Source organism: Miniopterus natalensis, chromosome 3 (genome assembly GCF_054644295.1).
Source record: "Miniopterus natalensis isolate mMinNat1 chromosome 3, mMinNat1.hap1, whole genome shotgun sequence".
NCBI classification, from domain to species: domain Eukaryota; kingdom Metazoa; phylum Chordata; class Mammalia; order Chiroptera; family Miniopteridae; genus Miniopterus; species Miniopterus natalensis.
Window position 1 is genome coordinate 95,870,552 of NC_142083.1, and position 21,080 is coordinate 95,891,631.

The 21,080-nt window shown below is 49.6% G+C and overlaps 1 protein-coding gene across 1 annotated transcript in view; it reads left to right on the forward strand.

Annotated features, from left to right (window-relative positions):
* Positions 1-21,080, forward strand: part of KATNIP (katanin interacting protein) — a 175,237-nt gene that overhangs the window by 93,863 nt on the left and 60,294 nt on the right. Inside the window, exons 9-11 of the mRNA XM_016216235.2 lie at positions 2,399-2,530; positions 18,252-18,424; positions 19,399-19,461. Coding sequence (XP_016071721.2) covers positions 2,399-2,530; positions 18,252-18,424; positions 19,399-19,461 — 368 coding nt within the window. The remainder of the gene's footprint in view (positions 1-2,398; positions 2,531-18,251; positions 18,425-19,398; positions 19,462-21,080) is intronic.

A 21,080-nucleotide genomic window follows, 5' to 3' on the forward strand; every position in this document is an offset into this window, starting at 1 on the left:
GCTGCTGTAATAAATTATCACAAACGTGGTGGCTTAAAACAACACAAATTTACTGTCTTACAGTCTCATAGGTCAGAATTTTGATGTGAATCTCACTGGGCTAAAACCACAGTGTCAGCAGCACTGTGTTCCCTCAGGAGGCTCCAGGGAGGGATCTGTGTCCTGGCCTTTTCCAGCGTCCACAGGCCGCCACTTTCCTTGGCTCAAGGCCCCTTTCTCCGTCTTCAAAGCCAGCAATGTCTCCTCTCTGTGCCTTTCTCCCACAGTCACACTTCCCTCCGAATCCCCTCTTCTGTGTGTGTGTGTGTGTGTTATTGTGTAAAATATACATAGCATAAAATCTACCATTTTTGTCATTTTTAAGAACACAATTTGCTGTTATATTTTTTCTTTTTAATCCTCACCTGAGGATATTTTTTCCATTGCTTTTCAGAGAGAGTGGGGGGGGAGACGGGGTGGGGGGTGGCTGAGAGAAACATCGATGCGAGAGAGACACAGCGACTGGCTGCCTGTGCACACGCCCGGGCCAGGGCTGGGGATCGACCCTGCAACCAGGGTACGTGCCCTTGGCCGGAGTCAAACCCGGGACCCTGCGGGCTGACGCTCTAACCACCGAGCGAGACCGGCTAGGGCCACAATTTGGTCCTAGTAAGGGCACTCACGTTGTGCGATCATCACCAGTCTTCAGAAGTTTTTCTTCATCCCACACCGACACTGTCCCTCTTCCAGTTTTAAATCCTTGTGATCACATTGGGTCCCCTGGGGTAAGCCAAGGTGATCTCCTTATTTTGACATTAGCTGATTAGCATGGTTCATTCCCCTCTGCCTTGCAACCTAACACATTCACAGTTCCAGGGATTAGGACGTGGCCATCTTTGGGGGCCATTATCCTTCCCACCGCCTATCTTCCAGGACGGCTGGGGGAGCAAATGAGACAGCGTGTGCCAGGGACCTAACCCGGTGCCTGGGCACTCAAGAGCCCGCCACTCTTACCGTCACCAGCATATTTCCAGCACTTGGGGAGCCAATCTTGTGGGCATGTGCCCCTCTCCATTCTTTGTCTTGTCCCATTGGACACGTGGGTCCTCTGTCACACTGGTCTGCATTGGGCCCCGGATGTCAGGGCAACAGGGAGCAGCTACTGCAGAAAGTGTAGAGAAACATGAGTCCTTCTAAAGTCAAGAGGGGACGGTGGAAAGGTTAGTGCAAGTCTGACACACCCCACGCAAGTCTCCAGCATCTACCGTGAGCTCCCAAGAATCCTGCGGGACCCTTGATCCTGGAATTCCTTCTCCTCTGGGCTGCCACAGGCCCCCAGGATCTCCTCTGCTGGGACGCGCCATGCTGCGCTTCAGCAGGCGCTTCCCAGCTTTCCTGCCTTCCCAGGCCGGGGCCCTGCATTCAGCGCCTAACTCTTCTGCCTGCCCCTGGGCTTCATTCTGTGTAGCCACTGCTTCCCTGCCCACAGGGCTGGTTTCTGCCTGTGCTCTGAGCAGCCCCCTCCTTCTGCTCTTAACTGCGGGCTCTGAGGCCCTGGAGCCGTCTTCCTGAAACTTGAGCCATTTGCAAACCTTCACAATTTCTTGCCATCTCCACAAACTCCCTGTACTCATTTTTAGCTGTTATTTAAACTGGCACCTTTCTTTTCTCCTGCTCCCCTCTCCTCACCTCCTTCCCCTCCTCCCTCCTTCCCTTCTTTCCTCTTTGCTTCTTTCTTTTGTGATTCTAGGATCGTACCAAGCAATAATAGTCACAAAATCAAGGGTTGATATGCTGGTTACATTTTTTCTCCATACATATTCAGGCATATAATTGCTTAAAAAGTTGTTTGCCCACATGGCATCTGGAATCACCTCCTGTCCCACCAGTGGTCCAGGTGCCTCACCGTGAGAAACATTGTCTGGCTCCACTTACTAGCCCAGGTCCCAGCCGCTCACCTGCCTCAAAGCTTCCAGCTGTCAAGCCTTCCAACATGCTGTTACCAGCTCCGTGCCCCTGGTAACATCCTTGTCACCCTCAAGGGCCCTCCTCATGTCTGCCACACACCTGCCCATCCGGCCTCTAGGCTGCATGCTCCTCCGGCCCTGGTACCAGAGCCCTTCTTCTGTCCCAGCCCTGCCCTCTGGTCCGTTCAGCCGCCCTTCCCTCGCAGGCTGTAAAATGTGCTTCACTGCATTCTTTTGACTCCAGGGTCCTCGGTCACACCATTATTCTATGTATCATGCTGCCAGTTAAACCCACCACCTCATCGATTGTAAGACTTGTCTCTACTCGGTAGGGGTTCAACAAATATTTGTTGAATGAATAAGTGAATGAACAAATAAGCAGATGCCTGAGCAGAATGTCCCAGCTCTGCCTGCACTCGGCATTTGACATATAAACCATTGTTTTCCTACAGGTAATAAAAAGGAAAGGAATTTGTCTGCGAAGCGAAAGGACAACGCTGAGGTCCTCATTCCCAGCAAACCAGAGCCAGACCTGACTCCCCCGCCCCCCACTGTGTTCCCAGACCAGGAGAGGCCATGTTCAAGTAGGAGTTCCGAGGGCCCCGGGTGGGGTGGGCCTGGGCCTGGGCCATTCTCAGTAGGCGCTGTGATGGAGGGGGCCCCATCTCGCCAAGGTCTGAGCTGACCTTTTGCAAATGAATTATAAGTCAAAGTCTCCAGAGAGAGAGAGAGAGAGAGAGAGACGGGGTGGGGGGGAGATTGAGATTATAAGGAGTTGTCTCCTGCAGTTATGGAGACTGGCAAGCAAATCTGCAGGATGGGTTGGTCGGCTGGAGACCCAGGAAGAACTGATGTTCTAGTTCAGGGGCCATCACACAGGAAGGACCTGTGTCACAGGTGAAGTCTAGAGGCAGTGGGGAGAACCCTGTCACTCAGGGAGGCTCAGTCTCTGTGTTCCATTCAGGCCTTCAGCTGCTGGCAGGAAGCCCACCCACATTGTGGAGGGCAGGCTGCTTTAGTCTGCCAATTAAAATGTTAATCTCCTCTAAAAACGCCCTCTCAGAAACACCCCCAGTAATGTTTAGCCCATGGATCTGGGCACCCGTGGCCCCGCCCAGCGAACCACAACCATCACACCTACTTGCTTGTTTGGTGATCAAGGTGTGGTTATAATTGAAAATTTATTTTTGTTTTTACTTTTCAGTTAGTTTGGTTACTTTATGGAGGTAATAATACATGCAAATGGTACTAAGGTACAAAAGAGGTTATGGTGAAGAGTCGGGCTGCTGCTCCTCTAATGAAATGAGAAGTCACACTGATTGAGCACTAACTGTGACCCAGCCACTGCTGTAAGCTCCTACTTATGTAATTTACGTAAGTAAATTATATAAGTAAAGTACAGTCCTATAACTAGACTTGGAGGTAGGTGGGTGATTGTCCCCATTTCACAGGGCAGGTGATTCACACAGCTGGGGTGCCCTGGGCAAAATCCAGCCCCAGCCAGCCTTGTTAGACAGGCTGAGCCCGGGGCCCTGACCTCTGTGGCCACAGCATTTCATCCGTGTTTACTGGGGAGTTTGAGGGACTGTTTTCTGCCGGGACAGGCCAAGGGACCTGGTGGTGGGAACCAGCCCCTCCCCCCTAGTCCCAGCCTGGAGATCTGGACCGGTGCACTGTGAGCCCGAGGCCTGAGGCTTGGAGCTTTTCCCAGAAGCTCAGGGCAGACGGAAGAGGGAGGAAATAACAGTAGCTACCACTGACTTGGTGAGCATCTGCTCCATGCTGTGTACTATTGTCTTGGTTTGGATTCCCCTGGAAATAGGCTCTGAGATAGGGACAAGTAATTTATTTGGGAAATGGTTCTTGGTAGGGGACAGGAAAGGGAAGGAGCCAAAACTGGCTTCATTACCAAGCAAGTTTACTGGGCGAGTGGAGTGCCACCTGCCTGGGGAGTTCTGGGGTCAGTGCTGAGCACAAGCTCCGACATTGGCCACTGCTCCCCACCCCAGGGGTGAGGGAGCTGGGCTCCTCCACACTCTCCCTTCCCGAGGGCTGTAGGCTGTTCCTGGGGGTGCTGACCCTCCAGCACTCTGGCTCTGAGTGTCTGCTGAGAGACTGGGGACAGGGCAGCTCCAGGCATTCTCTGATTAACCCTTATCACAACCCCAAACCCACCTGGGGGAAGAGACCGCATAACACAAGACAAGTCATTTTAGATGGCAGGTGATAAAAAGAGTGGCTGTAAGGCAGAGTCCACATCAACCCATGTAACTGAAAGGTGCAGCTGTGGTGTGATGCTGAGGTGCAGCCAGACACGGGTGATTAAATGGCAGCATCTGCCTCTCTGCCTCTGCTCTGCATTCTTCTCCATGCCCTTCAGCCTGGACAGGCTCACAGGGGTGGTGCAGTGGCCACCAGCAGCTCTGGCCTTACAGCCCACCAGCCCAGCAACCCTGGCAGAAAACTGGCCTGGCACACTCTGCAGCCTGACCAGCTGGTGCAAATCCTGTCTTCTACCTCCAGCTCTGTGACCTTGGGCGGACTCCTCAGCCTCTGTGGGCCTCATTCTGCCATCTGCCACCAGGGATGATGGCACCCTCCTCGAGTGTTGCTATAGGATTAAAGGGCTGGATAGATAGACTGCTTAGAGGAGCACCTGGCTCAGAGCAAGTGCTTGGTCAGGGTCCGCTGGTACTGTTCTCAGAACTGTCAGCAGAGCCTCGGAGCTGCTTCTCATTGCCTGGCTTAGGTTGGGGGAGGTTCTGTGAAGGAGACACTGGTGCTGTCACCAGAGGCAGAGGGAGTGGGTGACAGGCAGCAAACTCTCAAAACTTCCTCATGGATACTATTACCCTGTTCTCCCATTTCACAGATGAGGAAACCGGGGCTGAGAACATGAAAGTTACTTGCCTAGAGTAACAGACAGGACAGTGAAGCCAGGTTTCACACCCAGGCTTCAAACCCTGTGCTCTGACCAGCTCTGCCAGGCTGCCCACCCTGGGGCTGGCTGACCACCGGTGGCTTTGGAGGCACCTGGGTGTATAAGCCCTGGCAAGCTCAACTGTGACTCCAGAATGTTATAGCTGCAGGTTTTCAGTTCAGTACACAGAGCCCTGGGTTGAGGAGTTGAGGTAGCAAACGGGGGCTGGCAGCAAGCGTCCGGGGGTGTGCCCTGGGCAGGGCTAGAGAGTGAGGCTGGGCCACAGGGCCCAGGCCTGGGGCCCCCAGTTAGGGCATGCTCCAGTTCACTCAGTCCAGTCCTGGATGGGATTGGCAACAGGTCATTGTCGTCTTTGACCTCACCAGAAACCTGGATGTTGAACACCTACTATGTGCCAGCCCTGGTCCAGGCCCTGGTGATAGGATGAGCAACACATTATCCCTGCTCTCATGGTGTTTATGTTTTAGTGGTCAGGGATAGGTTACAAACACAAAGGTGGGGTGGTGACAGTTACTACCAAGACAGCAACTGGGTGTGGCTGGGCAGTGTGGTTAGAGGAGGCCTCTCTAGGAAGGGAAGACTTGAGCTGAGATCTGAACGATTTCAAGGACTAGCCCTTTGCAGAGGGGAAAGCCTGTGCAAAGGCCCTGAGGCAGGAAAGAACTGCTCAGTTAGCTCAAGAATCGGAAAGAAGGCTGGAGGTTGGAACATAGGGAGGCTGAGATGAAGTCACAGAGGTGGACAGGAGCCAGAACATACACTAAGACCAGGAGAAGAACTCAGTGCCAGGCAGACCGCTGTGACTTTGCAGATAGGGCTACGTGACCTGGTTTACATTTAACAAGTTCTCTCTGGCTGCCACATGAAATGTGGCCTGTTGGGAGCTGGGGTGGAAGTGGGGTGACCAAGGAAGAGACCACTGCAGGATGGAGAGGAGGGTGGTGGCTCAGTCTGAGTGTCACCAGTGCCTGGACTCGGGACACTAATGGGCTTGCTGAGGAGTTCATTGTAAGCATAAGATTAGTTGTGAAATTTTATCCTGCACAACCTGGGGCAAGAACCTGGGCAGTGGGGAGTCTGCTGTGATGGCGCAGGAGAGTGAGACTTGGCAGTGATGGGGGCCCTGGCTTATCACTTGCCTGGGGTAGGTTCTAAATCTGTGCCAGGAGCAAAGGAGACTCAAGCAACAGGAGCTGGGCTCTGGGTCTGGACAAGCTGTGAAGTGCTAAGCCCCCTGCAGGCAGGCTGAGCTGCTAGCCTGTGTGCTGCCTCTGCTGGGGGTGAGGCTGGAACTGCAGGCAAACTGGGCCTGCAGGTGGGACAGGGTCCTCGCACGCCTCGCACGCACCACCATGAAGAGCCAGGGTCCTGGGGACTTCTTGACAAAAGCCAGAGCCTAGATCGAAGCCTGATGGGGCCTGAGTAAGGTAGAGGTGGGAAGAGAATCACTGTTGAAGTGATGTGTTGACAAGGGCATGTCAAGGTCACGGTAGCTGATAGGGTAAAAGAGCCACTGTGTTTGTAAATAGGTAATGGAGACATTGTCTATGGGGTGAAGACATTGTCTATATAACATGCAAGGTGTCAGAAAAATCTAGTGAGTTTGGGATCTGTTAGTTTTGGTCAGATGAAGATCTGGGAAGCTGGGAAGAGAGAGGAGAAGGGCCCTGGGACAAGCTGTAGGCCCGGGTCAGCTCTTAGAGCTCCAACAGCTAGTGGAGAGTATGGGGGGCAATCCCGTGTGACATCGTTTCTTCTACACCTCGACTGGCTCCACTGACCTGTGCTCCAGTTGCCAGTCTGTATTGCGGGTGTTCACTCTGTGAAAAACAAAAATGGCTTTTCAGAAAGTTCCTCCAAAATGAGTTGTTAAAAAGAAATGGAACCCAGAGTAAGTGTGAGCAGCATGGTGGTGGCCAGCCATCCTGCAGGCTCTCTGGGACTCCCTTCCTTCATGGCATGCCACCACCACCAGATTTTGCATATCTCAGTAATAAAACGAAGAGCCAGCATTTACAAAGCACCGAACCAGCTCCCAGGCCAGGTTCTGTGCATGCAAATGCAACCTTGCATTTAATTACCCAAACAACCTGTGTGCTAGGTACCGCTATTGTCAACACCATTGGCACAGAGATAGCCAGTACATGGTGAAGCCAGGGTTTGAAACCTGGCTGCAGAGCCTCTGGCCTTGACCTCTCTATTGCATGGCCCTTCCTGTGCCAACTGAAATGTCATTTGTTTACTACTTACCCACACAGCCTAGTCCTGGGCAATAATGCCTAAAAGTCACAGGCTTGAGTCATTTGTTATATTTTTTCTAATGCTCATTAATATAAATATATAACTAAATATTTTTGAAGTTAAACTCTGTACCAACTAAAATCATTTTGAACACTGTTTTAGTTTCCTAGGGCTACCGTAACAAAGGACCGCAGTGTGACTGGTTTAAACAACAGAATTTTATTGTGTCACGGTTCTGGAGGCTAGAAGTCCAAGATCCAGGTGTCATCAGGGCCGTATTCCTTCTGAAGGCACTCAGGAAGAAGCTGTTAACAGCCTCTCTCCTAGTTTCTGGTAGCTCCTTGACCCATGGCAGCAAAGCTTCAACCTTCACATGGCACTGTCCTATGTGCCCACCTATCTCTGTGTCCATGTTTCTCCCTTTTATAAGGACACCCAGTCATATTGGATTAAAACCCACCCTAATGATCTCATCTTAACTCAATCATCTGCAGGTACCTTATCTCTAAATAAGGTCACAAGTACTAGGAGTTAGGATTTCAACATCTTTTGGAGGAGACACAATTCAACCCTTAGCACATGTTCATGTACAGCATTTTGAGAAGTAGAGCTTAATTAACTAATTTATAATCTGCCTTTCTCCAGATGGTATGTAGTGCAAAACTTTAACAAGTATGTGAGGAAATGAGGGTGAAGAGAAAACATGAGAAGGAAAACAAGATGAGCAGACAGATGCCTGAGGGGGTCCCAGTTGTGACTCGGAGCCTCCTGGCCAGCATGGCAAAGAAGCATGCAGTTACATAAAAAATGCACGTCACTTGTTTCATCTCATAAAAACCAGATTGCCGGTTGTCCCTGGTACTGTGTTCTTAGAGCAGTTTATCCATCGGTTCCCATAAAGAGAACACTGTTTGAGGAAGTGGAGTCTTCTTTTTAAAATGGTTTGGGGCTCAGTCTTTATCTGTTAAATATACTTGGCTCCAACAGAAGCCAAATTTTAAGACAGGAAAGTTGAAAACCACGGCATTGTCACCACCCTCACACTGTAAAAGGGATCACAGGTAAAGTGAGGATTAATTTCTAAAGGTCACAAAAAGTACAAGTGGTTAAAGCTACTCTTGGAAATACCCCAAAGTGCTGATCAAGTGCAGCACATATGGCTCTGTATAGAAAACGCCATACAGATACATCACCTCTGAGTAAGCCCAAGAGTCATCTCTCTTGCAGGGTGTAAACAATCACAGCTTCCTGGCCAAGCCCCAGGTGATGCAGGAATGGCTTTGTTTAGGGTCTGGGTTGCAGGGAAAGTGGGTGTTTGTAAACACTGGCATTATGCTCAGGGCCCTGGGATGTTGACATCTCCAGAGGCATAAGGAACCTGAGACTTCCTGAGAGGACAGCAAAATCAAACCAGCTCACCATCTTCCAGGCAAAGTCTGGCCTGCTTACATGCTTTACCTGATATTTGTTGGGGCTTTCTTTTTGGTGCATACAAAAATCAGCCTTTTTATATCTTCCTGGTGAATTCAACCTTTTATCACCATGTGTTGTCTCTTTTTCACTCTAGTAATGCTTTTTGCCCGAAAGTCTACCAGCTTCTTTTGGGTTAGTGTTTACATGGTGTATCTTCTTTCATTTTTTCACTTTCAAACTTTCTCTTGTAAGCAGTGTGTAATGTTTTTTATTTTCATCCTCTAACAATCTATGCATTTTAATGGGTACATTTAGTCCATTTACATTTAATGTAATTGCTGATATATTTGAGTTTAAATCTACTATCTTATTGTTTACTTTTTATTTGTTCTGCCTGTTTTATGTTCCCTTTTCTTTCATTTCTTGCCCTCTTTTGAACTGATTACTTTATATTATTCCCCTTTTTCCTCTCTATTAGCTTGTTAGTTACACATTCTTTTATTATTCTTTTAATCATTACCAGAGATTGCAGTGTGCATTCTTGACCTATTAGAGTCTATTTTAAATAAACAAATTTACCACTTCTCATTCAGTGGAAGGACTTTACAGTTCTGTAACTCCATTTACTCTCCTCTCAACTTTAATGCTATTATTGTTGTGCATTTGAATTCTCTCTAGATTGTAAACCTCACTAGATGATGTCATCATCACATCATCATTATTATTTTACACGGTCAGTAGTATTTTGGATTTGCACACATTATTAACCTTTCTGTGCCCTTCACTCCTGGCTCTTTCCAGGTCACCCTGACTCTCAGACTGTAGCCCTGAGTTTGTTGCCAAGGTCTTCTTAGCTTCCCAGCCTTGCAGCAGCTCTTTTCAGAATCAGCAGTACCTTGAGGGGAAACACCTTCCAGGTGCTAGGTTCACCTCTCTGGGTTTCCTTCTCCAGGCTGCCATTGGCTCTGTACTTTGTCACAGCCCTGTTTGCTTTCCATGCTTCAAACAGATTTTTACAATATTTCGTCCAGATTTTCTAGTTGTGCTCCAGGGAAGGGTTGGTCTGGATTAGCTAATCTGCCATTACCAGAATATTACCAATTGCCTGCACTCTTTAAAAAGAGCTATTTCTCTCCTTGCCCCTTTTTCTTTGGCCAAGATCATAAATTTGAGTTGGGTCAATTAAATGTGCATATGATGCAACTCCACAAGAGCTGAATTCCTTTCTATCACTGCAGTTGCCCCTGGTTCTAAGGAAAAGACCTCATGTGCTGTATTACTCTGGTCTTTACCCACAAGCCTTCCAAGAAACATCTAGAGACCTGTTGTTTTCTTGAGGGAGAAAGTACATTAGTCTTTAATGCAGAAAGTTTACTGTCCAAGTTGTCAGAGTGCTCTATAGAAGTGATATATCTGAAACGCTTTTCCAAGACAAGCTGCCAACCATAGAAATAACATTACACCCCTCAGTGTGAGTGAATTAGAAGACCCCGACAGGCCTGCAGTTAGCACTTCTGTCAGGAAAACCTGCAGCAGAAAGACCATTCTGCCAAAGTCCAAAGTCTTATATTTGTCAGTGTCATTATTAATAGCAAATGACAGAAATCCCAACTGGTTGAAGCAACAAAGGAAAACATATTGCTCACTGACCTGGAAAGTCTGGGACTATAGATTTCACTGCAGGCATGGTGGGATCCAGGTGCTCAGATGATTATCGCCAGGAAGCTATTTCTTTATCACGTAGCTCTACTTTCCTCTAGGCCAGTGGGTCTCGAACTTAAATGTGCCTTAGAATTTTTTTGCAAAGCAAATTAAAACACAGATTGTTGGGCTCCAACCCCAGTTTCTAATTCAGTGCATCTAGGGTGGAGCCTAAGTATTTTAATTCCTAACAAGTTCCCAGGTGATACTAATGTTACTGGTTCAGGGACCACACTTTGAGAACCACCTCTCTAATCTCAGGCATGGCCTAGAGATGGCCCCCAGTGGCTCCGGGCTCCCTTTCACTGGCTTAGCAAGCCCAGGGGAAAGAGACTGCTCCTTTTCCTAATACCAGAAATCAGCTCTCTCCTGAGCCAATCTCCAGTCTCCGTGGTCAGGGAGGGGAAGTTCTCTCATTGGCCAGGCTGGGCCAGGAGTGGGGTCAGACCTATCCAAACCACAGAGACTGAGAAGAGAGGGGGTTACCCGGAGGAAAACCTGGATGCTGTGAAGGTCACTGTTGCTGGAAAAACAAAAGCAACTGCTGTTTGTTTCATAAAAAAATTAACTGCACAGCATTTTGCTACAAATTCTTCAGGGGCAGGGTATGAGCAGAAAACTGGAATATCCAAGAGGAAAGAGTAGAAGTCATTTAGTTGGGGTCGCAGGGGAGCCCTGATTTCCTTCCTTGAAAATCATGTGTGTTCCTGGGCTGGAGAAGAGACAGCAGCAGGAGGAGGGTATTAGGAGTCACAGACACACCCTGGCTGGTTTGCTCAGTGGTTAGAGCACCAGCCCTTGGACCGAAGGGTCCTGGGTTTGATTCCGGCTGTGGGCATGTACCTCGGTTGCAGGCTCGATCCCCCGTCCTGGTCGGGGTACATGCGGGAGGCAACCAATTGATGTTTCCCTCTCACATCAGTGTCTCTCTCTCTCCCCCGCTTCCACTCTCTCTGAAAAGCAATGGAAAAAATATCCTCGGATGAAGATCTAAAAAAAAGTTACAGACAGTACCTGTTCATGGAGAGGCCCCAAAAGAGCTTTAGAGATAAGAACACAGGCCTTTTACAAGCTGTGTGTATCAGCTATTTATTGCTGCCTAACAATCTATCCCAAAATGTAGTGGCTTAAAACATGAACCCTGTTATTATTGCTCAGGAGTCTGCAGGTGGGCTGGATGGTTCTGAAGTGAGCTAGTGGGCAGCCGGGCTGGATTGTCTCAAGTGGCCTCACAGATCTGGCAGCCCAGCAGCCCCAGGACCTCAGCTGGGGACTAGTCCCTGCTCCATGTAGTCTTATTGTCTCAGGGAGGCAAGAGAAGACATGCCCTAGCATGTAAGTGCTTTTTTAAGACTCTGCTTGGTCATACTTGCCAGTGGCCTGTTGGCCAAAGGACGTCACCAGGCCAAGGCCAGCTAGGGAACTTGACTCCACCTCCTGGTGGGAGGTTCTGCCCCATCACAGTGCAGAGGGGGGGGGGGGAATGTGTGGCCATTTGTCAGTCTCTTACACCAGGGGAGCACATTGTCTGATGAGGCTGGGCCATCTCAAAATGCATGGAGGCTGTGGAGTACCCAGCACTCAGTACGCAGGACCAGGGTAGACCACTGTCCCAGGGTGTGGCTTCCTTCCCACCGCCCAGCTGGATTTTAGAGAATGTGGGCTCTCAAGACAAAACAGGGCTAAGTCAGCTGTTTCCCTGGACCTTTTGCCTCACAAAGTCGTATACAATTTCCAGGCTGACAGGCATGTGGCGACAGGGATTGGGGGTGCACTGTGGATACTGAGGGCCTATGCCCCGTCTATAGGGGGCACCACTACCAGCTCCAGCCTATGATTGTCACATGGGAATGCCAGTCAAGGTTGCCAGATCATACGATTTTTCAGGAGATGCTAGAAATCCCAGTTTTTCTCTTTTTAGAAGAAAGCTTGGCATCTATTTCCAATTTTTAAAAAATGTTAAAGGCACACAACACACATCTGCAGGCTGGTTTTGGCCTGTGGGCTGCTGGCCTATGATCTCTATGCTAAACTCTTGTCCTCGGGTGTCATATTTGCCGTCTCAGTGGGTTCCCAGGTGACCTCAAAGGCCCCTTGCATGTGGTAAGGGGCGGTTTGGCTGAAACTGAGTTTGAGCATTTCAGGTCACAGCCAGCGGCAGGAACAGCCACCTGGCTGGTGAGCCGACAACAACCCTGCGTCCTCTGTCTTCTTGGTGACATGTGTTGTATTCATGGTAAATCTCCTGAGTGATCCGCTCTTTGTTTCTCGGTGAGAGAGATGAACCCAAGTCCCTGAAGCTAAGGGAAAGTGGCGTGAATAGAGGAGGAATGGTTTTCAACCAGAAAAGAGCAGTCTGGGATAAATTAAAATGTGCAGTTCGGCTTTTGCTAGGGGCACAAGTTATCGTGTGAGTAAATACACTCTCTAGATCAGGGATGAGAGTAAGTGCCCCCTCCCCGTGTGTGTCCAGAGCGGTGCCGAAATGGCTCACCCCAGTGAGCAGTGACAGCTTCAAACAGAGGTAAAATGTTGTCACCTCGAGGGTCGTGAGGATCACACAGTAAGCACAGCCGGGCAACAGAAACGTGGTTCAGGAGGACGCAGCGCTGTGGGCAGCTGCTTCTGGAAGCCGCTGGTGGGAGAGCTCTGGCAGCACAGCTGCGGAGCTGACCTTCCCTTGGAGAAAGGTGATTTAATTTTGAAAAGCATCTTCTTAGCATAATATGACTCTAAGGGCACAGGCAGGGCCAGCCGATGATCAGGTTGCCGGAGGAGCTCCCCCTCCCAAATGAAAGACTCGTGGTGCAGACAAGACTGGGAGAAAATGCCTGTCTTGGTGTCCTTTCCCTGGAAGAGGCGGGCGTGGGGCTGCAGTGGCCAAGGACAGGTAGTTACCTCAGGCACGTGTTCCACCCCAGCCCAGACCACTGAGGCATGTGGTGGCAGGAAAAAGGTCAGGGTCACCACGCAGGCCTTTTAGAACGACTTTATAGGGGCTGCATGTGGGACATGGAGAAGGAACTCATGAATTTTAGGCACTGCCCAAGCTGTCCACCAACGCTGGGGTCTGCCCTCCCCCTGCTCCCCACCAATGGCAGAGTGATGTGAATTTGTTTAGCTGTACTCATGAGCTCAGTCCCTTATTTATAGAATCATCTAGAGCAGTGATTTTCAGTCTTTTTCATCTCATGCACATAAACTAATTACTAAAATTCTGTGGCACACCAAAAATATATTTTTTGCCCATCTGACAAAGAAGTAGGTATAATTTTGATTAATTCACAGTGGATGGCTATTGTATTGGCTGTTGTCATTTTTTATTTGACAATCTAAGGGAAAGAGGTCAGTGCCCCTGACTTGATAGTCAGCTGCTGCATGTTTTAAGAAATCTTGTGACACACCAGTGTGCCGTGACACACTGGTTGAAAATTGCTGCTCTGTGGGATCTGAGGGGTTACAGTATGCTTTAGGGATATGCACAAATACCAAGACTGACAACGCTTGGGGTTGAAATCACTTTCCATCCATTCATTTGACAAAAGCCATAATGCCAGGTGCTAATAAGCAAGATGGGTGAAAAGGAATATGAGGCTCATAGAGCTTAAACAGCCTCATGAGAACTGAGCCCAGGACCTCTCCACCTTCACTGCCCACCACACGTCCCCTCGTCCCTCGCTCCAGCTCCCCTTGCTACTCTTCTCTCTGCCAAGCTCTGCCCACCTCAGGGCTGTGGCACCTGCTGTTCCCTTGGCCTGGAACAGCCTCCCCATATGGGCGTTCTCAAGGCTTACTGCCTTGAGGTCTCTGCTCAGATGTCACCTTCCCTGACTGAGTGTCTCAAATAGTGTCCTTCCCCTCCTGGCATCTCTGGCCTTTGCCCTGTGTTGTTTTTCTTCCCAGAACTCATCACCACCTGCCAGTATGTCCTGTGAGCACCTGCCTGCTCCATGTCTGTCTCTGCCCGTGACTGAGGTGTGTGAGGACAGGGGTCTGCCTGTTGTACCCACCTCTGAACCCCTGAGCCCAGAGCAGCGTGTGATTGCACAGCACGGTCAGGGTCAAGAGCCCATGTCCACCCTGCTGGGAGGCATTTCTGCTGCAGCTCCCCTCGGGTGAGCATGTGTTTGCAATTCAGGAGTCCCGTGCAGCCCCCATGTGGCTCAAGACCAGGCCCTTTAGTTTCCTTTCACTCCTTTCTCCTGGCCTCCCAGCTCCTCCAGGGACCTCATCTCTTCCTGCTCTGATCTCAGGTAGCCCTCAGCATCCCCTTACCCACCGTGCTTCTGGCACAATAAGGATCCCGCCTGATAGCTTGTTAAGCCGAGCTCCTTCCAGTTTGTGCCTTCCCTGTCTGTTTGCTTTACCGTCTCTCCCTGGTGCTGCGGAGCAGCCAAGCAGCTGATAGGAAGGGCAAACAGGGAACGTTAACGCAGCCTGACCGGGCGAGCAGAGTCCCCAGGCCACTTTGCAAGCAGCTCATTACTTTTCTGTCTCCAGGAGCAGCGCCGGGGCAATGACAAGAGTCCATTAAAGTGAAAATGACCCATGGCTGTTTACTGTCCAGGCCGGCCGGCCGGCCATAGGCGCATGAGGGTTGCTTTGGGTGCCCTTGACCCCCTGGGGAAGCAGCTTGGCCTGTATCAGCCAGCCCGTGGGCTCTGTTGGTCATGTTTTTTAAAAACTGGAGTATGTTATGAACAAATAAAGCTGCGGGGGTTTCACATAAGCTTCATAGATGAGCTTTTCCTGAAAAAATAAAACGGCTATGCTAGGAGCCCGGCCCAGCAGGGCAGGCGTTGCCGCACGGTCCGTCTTCCTCTCCGTCTGCCTCCCCTCGTCCCTGGGCCGCTGCGTTCACAGCCCCCCTCCTGCGCACCTGGTGGGAATGGGTGGCCCCTCATTTCAGTTTAGCTTTTCCGTAAAACTCCTCGTCCCATCGCCCAGCGCCGGGCTGTGTGCCTCCTTCCCTCCCGGACGGTGCCACCCCTGTCGTTGCTGCTTGAACTGTCATTCAGACGCAGCGTCCTAACAGGACATAGCGGGATGGCCACGTGCTCCAAGAGGAACCTCATAATCTGCAGTGATGGTTTCCTGAGGCCACGAGGATGGAAGGATGCTGTTTTTCAACAAGCCTTGAACCAGCCATATATATATATATATATGACCCCAAGAGATCACACCTGTAACTTTCCAGTTAGTTTGTTAGAGTCCAAACGTCAATGTCAATCTTCGATAGTGCTGTTAAGTAATGCGATCCAGTTGCCCAGGCGCTCTCCCCACCAAACTCCAGACTGTATATGTGTGTGCCAGCTCAGCAGCTCCACTATGATGCCATCACATCTCAGAACCAACCCGTCCAAACCTGAGCCCCTGCTCTTTGCTTCTAAACCTGCTTCCCGCACAGCCTTCCCCAGCTCTGTTGAAAACAATCCCATTGTCCATTTCCTCAGGCCCAAACCGAGTCGTCCTTGGCTCCCCTCTCTCCCAGCCCCATCTACTCGTCAGGAGCTCCTGCTGGCCCTGTGTTCAGCATGGATGCAGGGTCTGACTGCACTCTGTACCCCTCCTCCCCTCTCCCCTGCCTCCCCTGCACCACTGCGGCAGCCCCTAACCGGTCTCTGATTTGACCCTCACCTCCCTTCAGCCTGTTCTCCACCTGAGTCAGATCAAGCCGTCCCCTGCTCTAAATCCTTCAGTGGTTTCCCACTGTACTCAGAGCAATGGCCTTACAGCGTCCTTCGAGGCCCTGTGTGACTCAACCTTTCCCACCCCTCTCAGGCCTCTCTACCTACCTGCTACTCCCTCTGCTCCAACCCAAGGTGCCTTGCTGGTCCTTGGACACACCATGGGCCTCTAGCTTTGCCGTGGTGCCGGGACCATGCTTCCCTGGTGCTCCATGATGCCCACCCTGCCACCCCGCACCCTCCATCTCCTTTGCTCTGCTTTTCTTTTTTCCATGGCATTTTCTGCTAACACCCTATACTGTTTATTCTTTCTCTGGCTATTGTCTCTCTCCCCAAGGGTGGGGGATCTTGATCTGTCTGATCACCGCTGTGTCCCCAGTGCCAAGAACAGAGCCTGGCAGAGAGCACTCAATAATTATTTGCTGAGGTGATGAAATTCGCTAGGTAAAAGCCTCTTTCAGGATACTAATAGGAACATGTTGAGCAGTTTTTAAGTGGAATTTTTTTTTTTTTTATATAGAAAGAATCCTAATATAAACAATTGAGAGGATGTTATAGTGAGCCCCATGAGTCTATTACCAGCCAATTTCATTTCCTCTGCTTCCCAGATGATTATGGGGCAAACTCAAGTCAGTGTATCATTTTACTGAAGATATTTTAGTATGCTTTTCTTTTTACAACTACATAGTACTCCACTGTTAGGTAGATATGCCATAATTTATTTTATCCAGCAGTCTTATTGGACTGCTTTTTGCATATCACTTTACACTTTATCAAACCAGTTTTTCACTATTGGAACTTCCAGAGTCAACCATCCCTTTGCAATACCTTTTTTTCTTAAATCGAGGAGTAATTTCTTTGTAATTCTTGTTGTCCCTGCAAAAACAAAATAAAGCAAAAATATTTCACAATATCCATCCCTCTCCATGATATTACATATTATTCCTTATAGGCACTTTGTTAGAGGGTTAATTTTTAATAACTTTATTTCAATATAATTTCATACTCAAAGGAAAGTTGCAAGGATAGTACAAATGACACACCCATAACCCTTCTCCCAGGCTCACCTGTTGTTAACATTTTGGCTCAATTGCTTTATAATTGCTGTGTATGTGGGGTTCCTTAAAATATATTTTTATTGATTTCAGAGATAAGAAGGGAGAGGGAGAGAGAAATAGAAAGATCAAAGATGAGTCATTGATCCGCTGCCTCCTGCACGCCCCCCACTGGGGACTGAGCCGCAACCCAGCCATGTGCCCTGACCGGGAACTGAACCTCGATCTCCTGAATCATAGGCCGATGCTCAACCGCTGAGCCACGCCGGCCAGACTATGTGGGTTTTTAAAAATCATTTGAACCCGGCCGGGCGTGGCTCAGCGGTTGAGCGTCGACCTAGGATCCAGGTGATCGAGTGTTCGATTTTCCAGTCAGGGCACATGCCCGGGTTGTGGGCTTGATCAATGGCTCTCTCATCATTGATGTTTCTATCTCTCTCTCTCCCTCTCCTTTCCTCTCTCTGAAATCAATAAAGATATATATTTTTAAAAAAATAAAAAAAATCATTTGAGATTTTAAAAAATACATCATTCCCCTTTACCCCTGAACACTGCAGTATGTATAGTTGTCCCTCTGTATCTGCAGGCGATTGGTTTCAGGACCCCCGTGGACACCAAAACCCGATGTTCAAGTCCCTTAGATAAAATGGTGTAATGTTTGCATGCAGCCTATGCATGTCCTCCTGCGTCCTGGAAATCACCTCTAGATTACTTGGGATCCTTAAGACAGTGCAAATGCTGTGTACACAGTTGTCATTCTGTATTGTTTAGGGGTAATGACGAGAAAACGTCTGAGCATGCTCAGCACAGATGCATCTGCCATAGGCCTGACTACGTAGGACATGCTTGAATCTGTGGACGCGGAATCGCAGACACGGAGGGCTGACTGCATCTCCTAAGAACAAGGACAGTCATTCTATGTTACACTTAAGTTATGAAATTTAGGCTAATTTAGCATTAATACACTACTGTTATCTAAGCTACAGACTGTGTTTGGCTTCCTCCCCTTGCTACACTAATGTTCTTTCCAGCTAGTTTTCCCACCCACAGTCCAGTCCCAGGATCCACTGCATTCAGTTGCCATGCCTGCCAGGCTCCTTTAATCTGGAACAGCTCTCCAGACTTTCTTTGTCTTTCATGACTTTGACATTTGGGGAGAGTACAGGCCCATTGTTCTATAGATTGTTCCTCAACTTGAGTGTAATAGTTTTTAAACTGCACTCTGAGAATGCAATCTAAAGGGAGAACCCGGATTTTCTGCCCCCAGGACCTGGAAGCCGAAGAGAGAGACCCCTATCAGCAACCCGAAAACCTGTGCTCCAGGCTGAGGACCCGCCCGAAGACGCATCAGCTGTGCTCAGAGCCATCCAGGTGGAGAATGAAGCCCTGCAGAGGGCGCTCCTGAGCAGGAAGGCTGAGGCCCCCACCAGCCCACTGCAGGTGCCCTGGGTTCCCTGGTTCCCTGGCAGGGGGAGGGGACCAGGTGGTGTCTGAGCAGTGTTTGCACAGAGCACTTGGTGAGGAGAGTGATGTAGGCATCTGTGACTTCACGCCAATCTGCACATTCATTGCTCACTGACCTGCCAAAGGTTCCGTTTCCTCCACCTTCTTTCTCATTTTCTGTTTCCTGCAGAAAGTCTAAGTTGGATGCTAATATGCCTCCAATCCTTGATGATTTCCCTGCAAACCCTGATACCTTAGGCTAGGGTTGCAAACTGTAGGTAAGAGAAAGAATAAATGACAAGCTCTGGCTTCTCTGGAAAGATCTCATTCCCCAGAGCGTGAGCCTAACAGGCCTCTGGGTCCTCACCACTCCTGCAGTCCTGCCCGGCCTCCTTCACCTGTTCAGAAAACCTCCCTGGCCCTGAAGGTGTTTGAGTTTGTGCCAACTGCCTTGGGCTTTGAGCAGTAAGCAGGAGGAGTGGTGGGTGGATCAGGGCCCCTTGGGGAGCCAGGGGCCTTGGACGTACCTCAGTGTACACATCTTTTCTCAGAAGCATGTTTTCTGACTCGGCCGCTGAAACCTTTGATCTTAGCTTGTCCCACTTGATGCTCACAGTAACCCTGAAACGGGCTCGCTGGCCTCATCAGCCCATTCTATAGAGGTCCCCGATGGCACCAAGAGAGGAAGGGTGGCTCACTCAGGCTATGTCTCTGGAAGTGGCCCAGATCTGCCTGCCTGTAAGCCCGGGGCCCCATCCACACCACCAGTTGCTTACCAGTTTCCACTACAGCCTGTTCTTTGGGACGTTCATTGAGCAGCACCTGTTGTCTGTTTTCCTGGAGCTCAGTCCTTTGTCTCTGTCTGTGTCTATGAGACCTCAAGACAGTCCCTGTGCCTTTTTGCCCTTGTCTGTCAGTGAAGCACACACAGTGGATGGCTTTGTTCATGACATGTGATTACATCATTCCAGGACATGGAGGGACCCCCAGAAAAATTGTGGACCAGTCTACTGGAGCAGGAGGAGAGCACTGAGGTCAGTGAAGGTCCAGGAGGAACAGCAAAGCCCGTGCCCACAGCACCTGACGCTCTCCAGAGCCTTCCTCACATAACCCCAGCAGATCCTCACTGTGCTCCCGAGCACAGGTTGTTCTGCCCATTTCACAGGTGGGAAGACCTGGCTGCAGTGGCTTGCCCAAGGCTACAAGTGGAAGCCAGAACTCAGCCAGGCCTGCTGACTCCAGTTTCTTGTTACATTTCTATTTCCTGACAAGACAACACCAAAACGGATCTTAGTGTTCTAAGTAAATAAATTATAAATTATAAATTATAGCTATATCTACCCAGGCCAATTAGGCCTATCTCTGCAAATACAGATGGGAATTAATAAGATGCCCAGGAATGTCTTGGTTAGGTTGTGCACCAGCCTGTGCTGTGTGCTCAGAATACAGATCAGATTAGCCCCTGGCCTTGTGAAGCTTGCAGACAACAGGCAAACAAAGCCGTAAATAAACGGGACTTCAGAGAGAGATGACGATAAAAGCTGACTGGGTCTGGGATGGTGGCTACCTATGGCAGGGTGGCCCAAGTAGGCCCCTTGGAGGATGTCCCGCTTGAGCTGATCCCTGTCTATTAAGAAGGAGCCAGCCGGCAACAGGAAACAGCATTTCAAGTAGAAGGAACGGGAAACGCTTTGGAGTGAGAATGAGATGGCTGGACCCGGGAGCAGGAGGAAGCCTGGATCGTGGGGCAGGAAGAGGGGGTGGGAGAGGAGAGCGCACCCGGTGGGATAGGACGGTGGGCAGGGCAGTGCCGAGAGTGCTGCAGCGGCTTTCTCTCTGTGTCCCTCTTACTTGTTCTGTTATTTCCTGGTCGTTTTAAACTGTCCCTGGCTGACATTTTAATGGGTCTGCAACACTGCCCACCCTGTCGTTCAGGATTTCTGGGTGACCTGACCCCTGACCCACAGGGTTTCCAATGACTAAAATCACTTGCAGACAGAGCGCAGAGCACATTTCCAGTTGAGGTGATATATGAAAAAGAGGGGAAAGGGAGAAAGGGCCTAATGATGATACTGGAATTGTCCATGGACTCCATTACTTTGTAGCAGATAGAACAGGGGTTGAGTTGAGATGGGGAAAGGCGTTGATGAAAATTATTTTATTTTTAATTTATTGATTTGAGAGAGAGAGAGAGAAGCATCGGTTTGTCGTTCCCCTTATTTATGCATTCATTGGTTGATTCTTGTATGTGCCCTGATGGGGATCAAACCAGCAACCTTGGTGTATGGGGACAACGCTGTAACCAACTGAGCTACCCAACCAGGACCTACTTTTTTTATTTTTTATTTTCAAGGGCCCTTCAAGCTTAGGCAGTGGGAGAGAGAGAGAGAGCGTGCTCTCAAAGGTATGCACCTTGAGGGAAGAAGAGGGGGAAAGGCACGGGCCTGAGAGTGAGAGTGAGAGCACACAGGAGAGAAATTTTTCAATAGCTCATTGAAGCAAATTGTTTCCTAGGCCCTCCCTGATCATAAGAAACTGACATCCCTGACTTTGCAAAGCTCTTGTGAGGGATTCTAGATCTCATCAGCCCCAGGCAGACACTGTCACTCTCATTCCTGTCCCCTGCTTCCTGCAATGGGACTGGTGGCCTGCA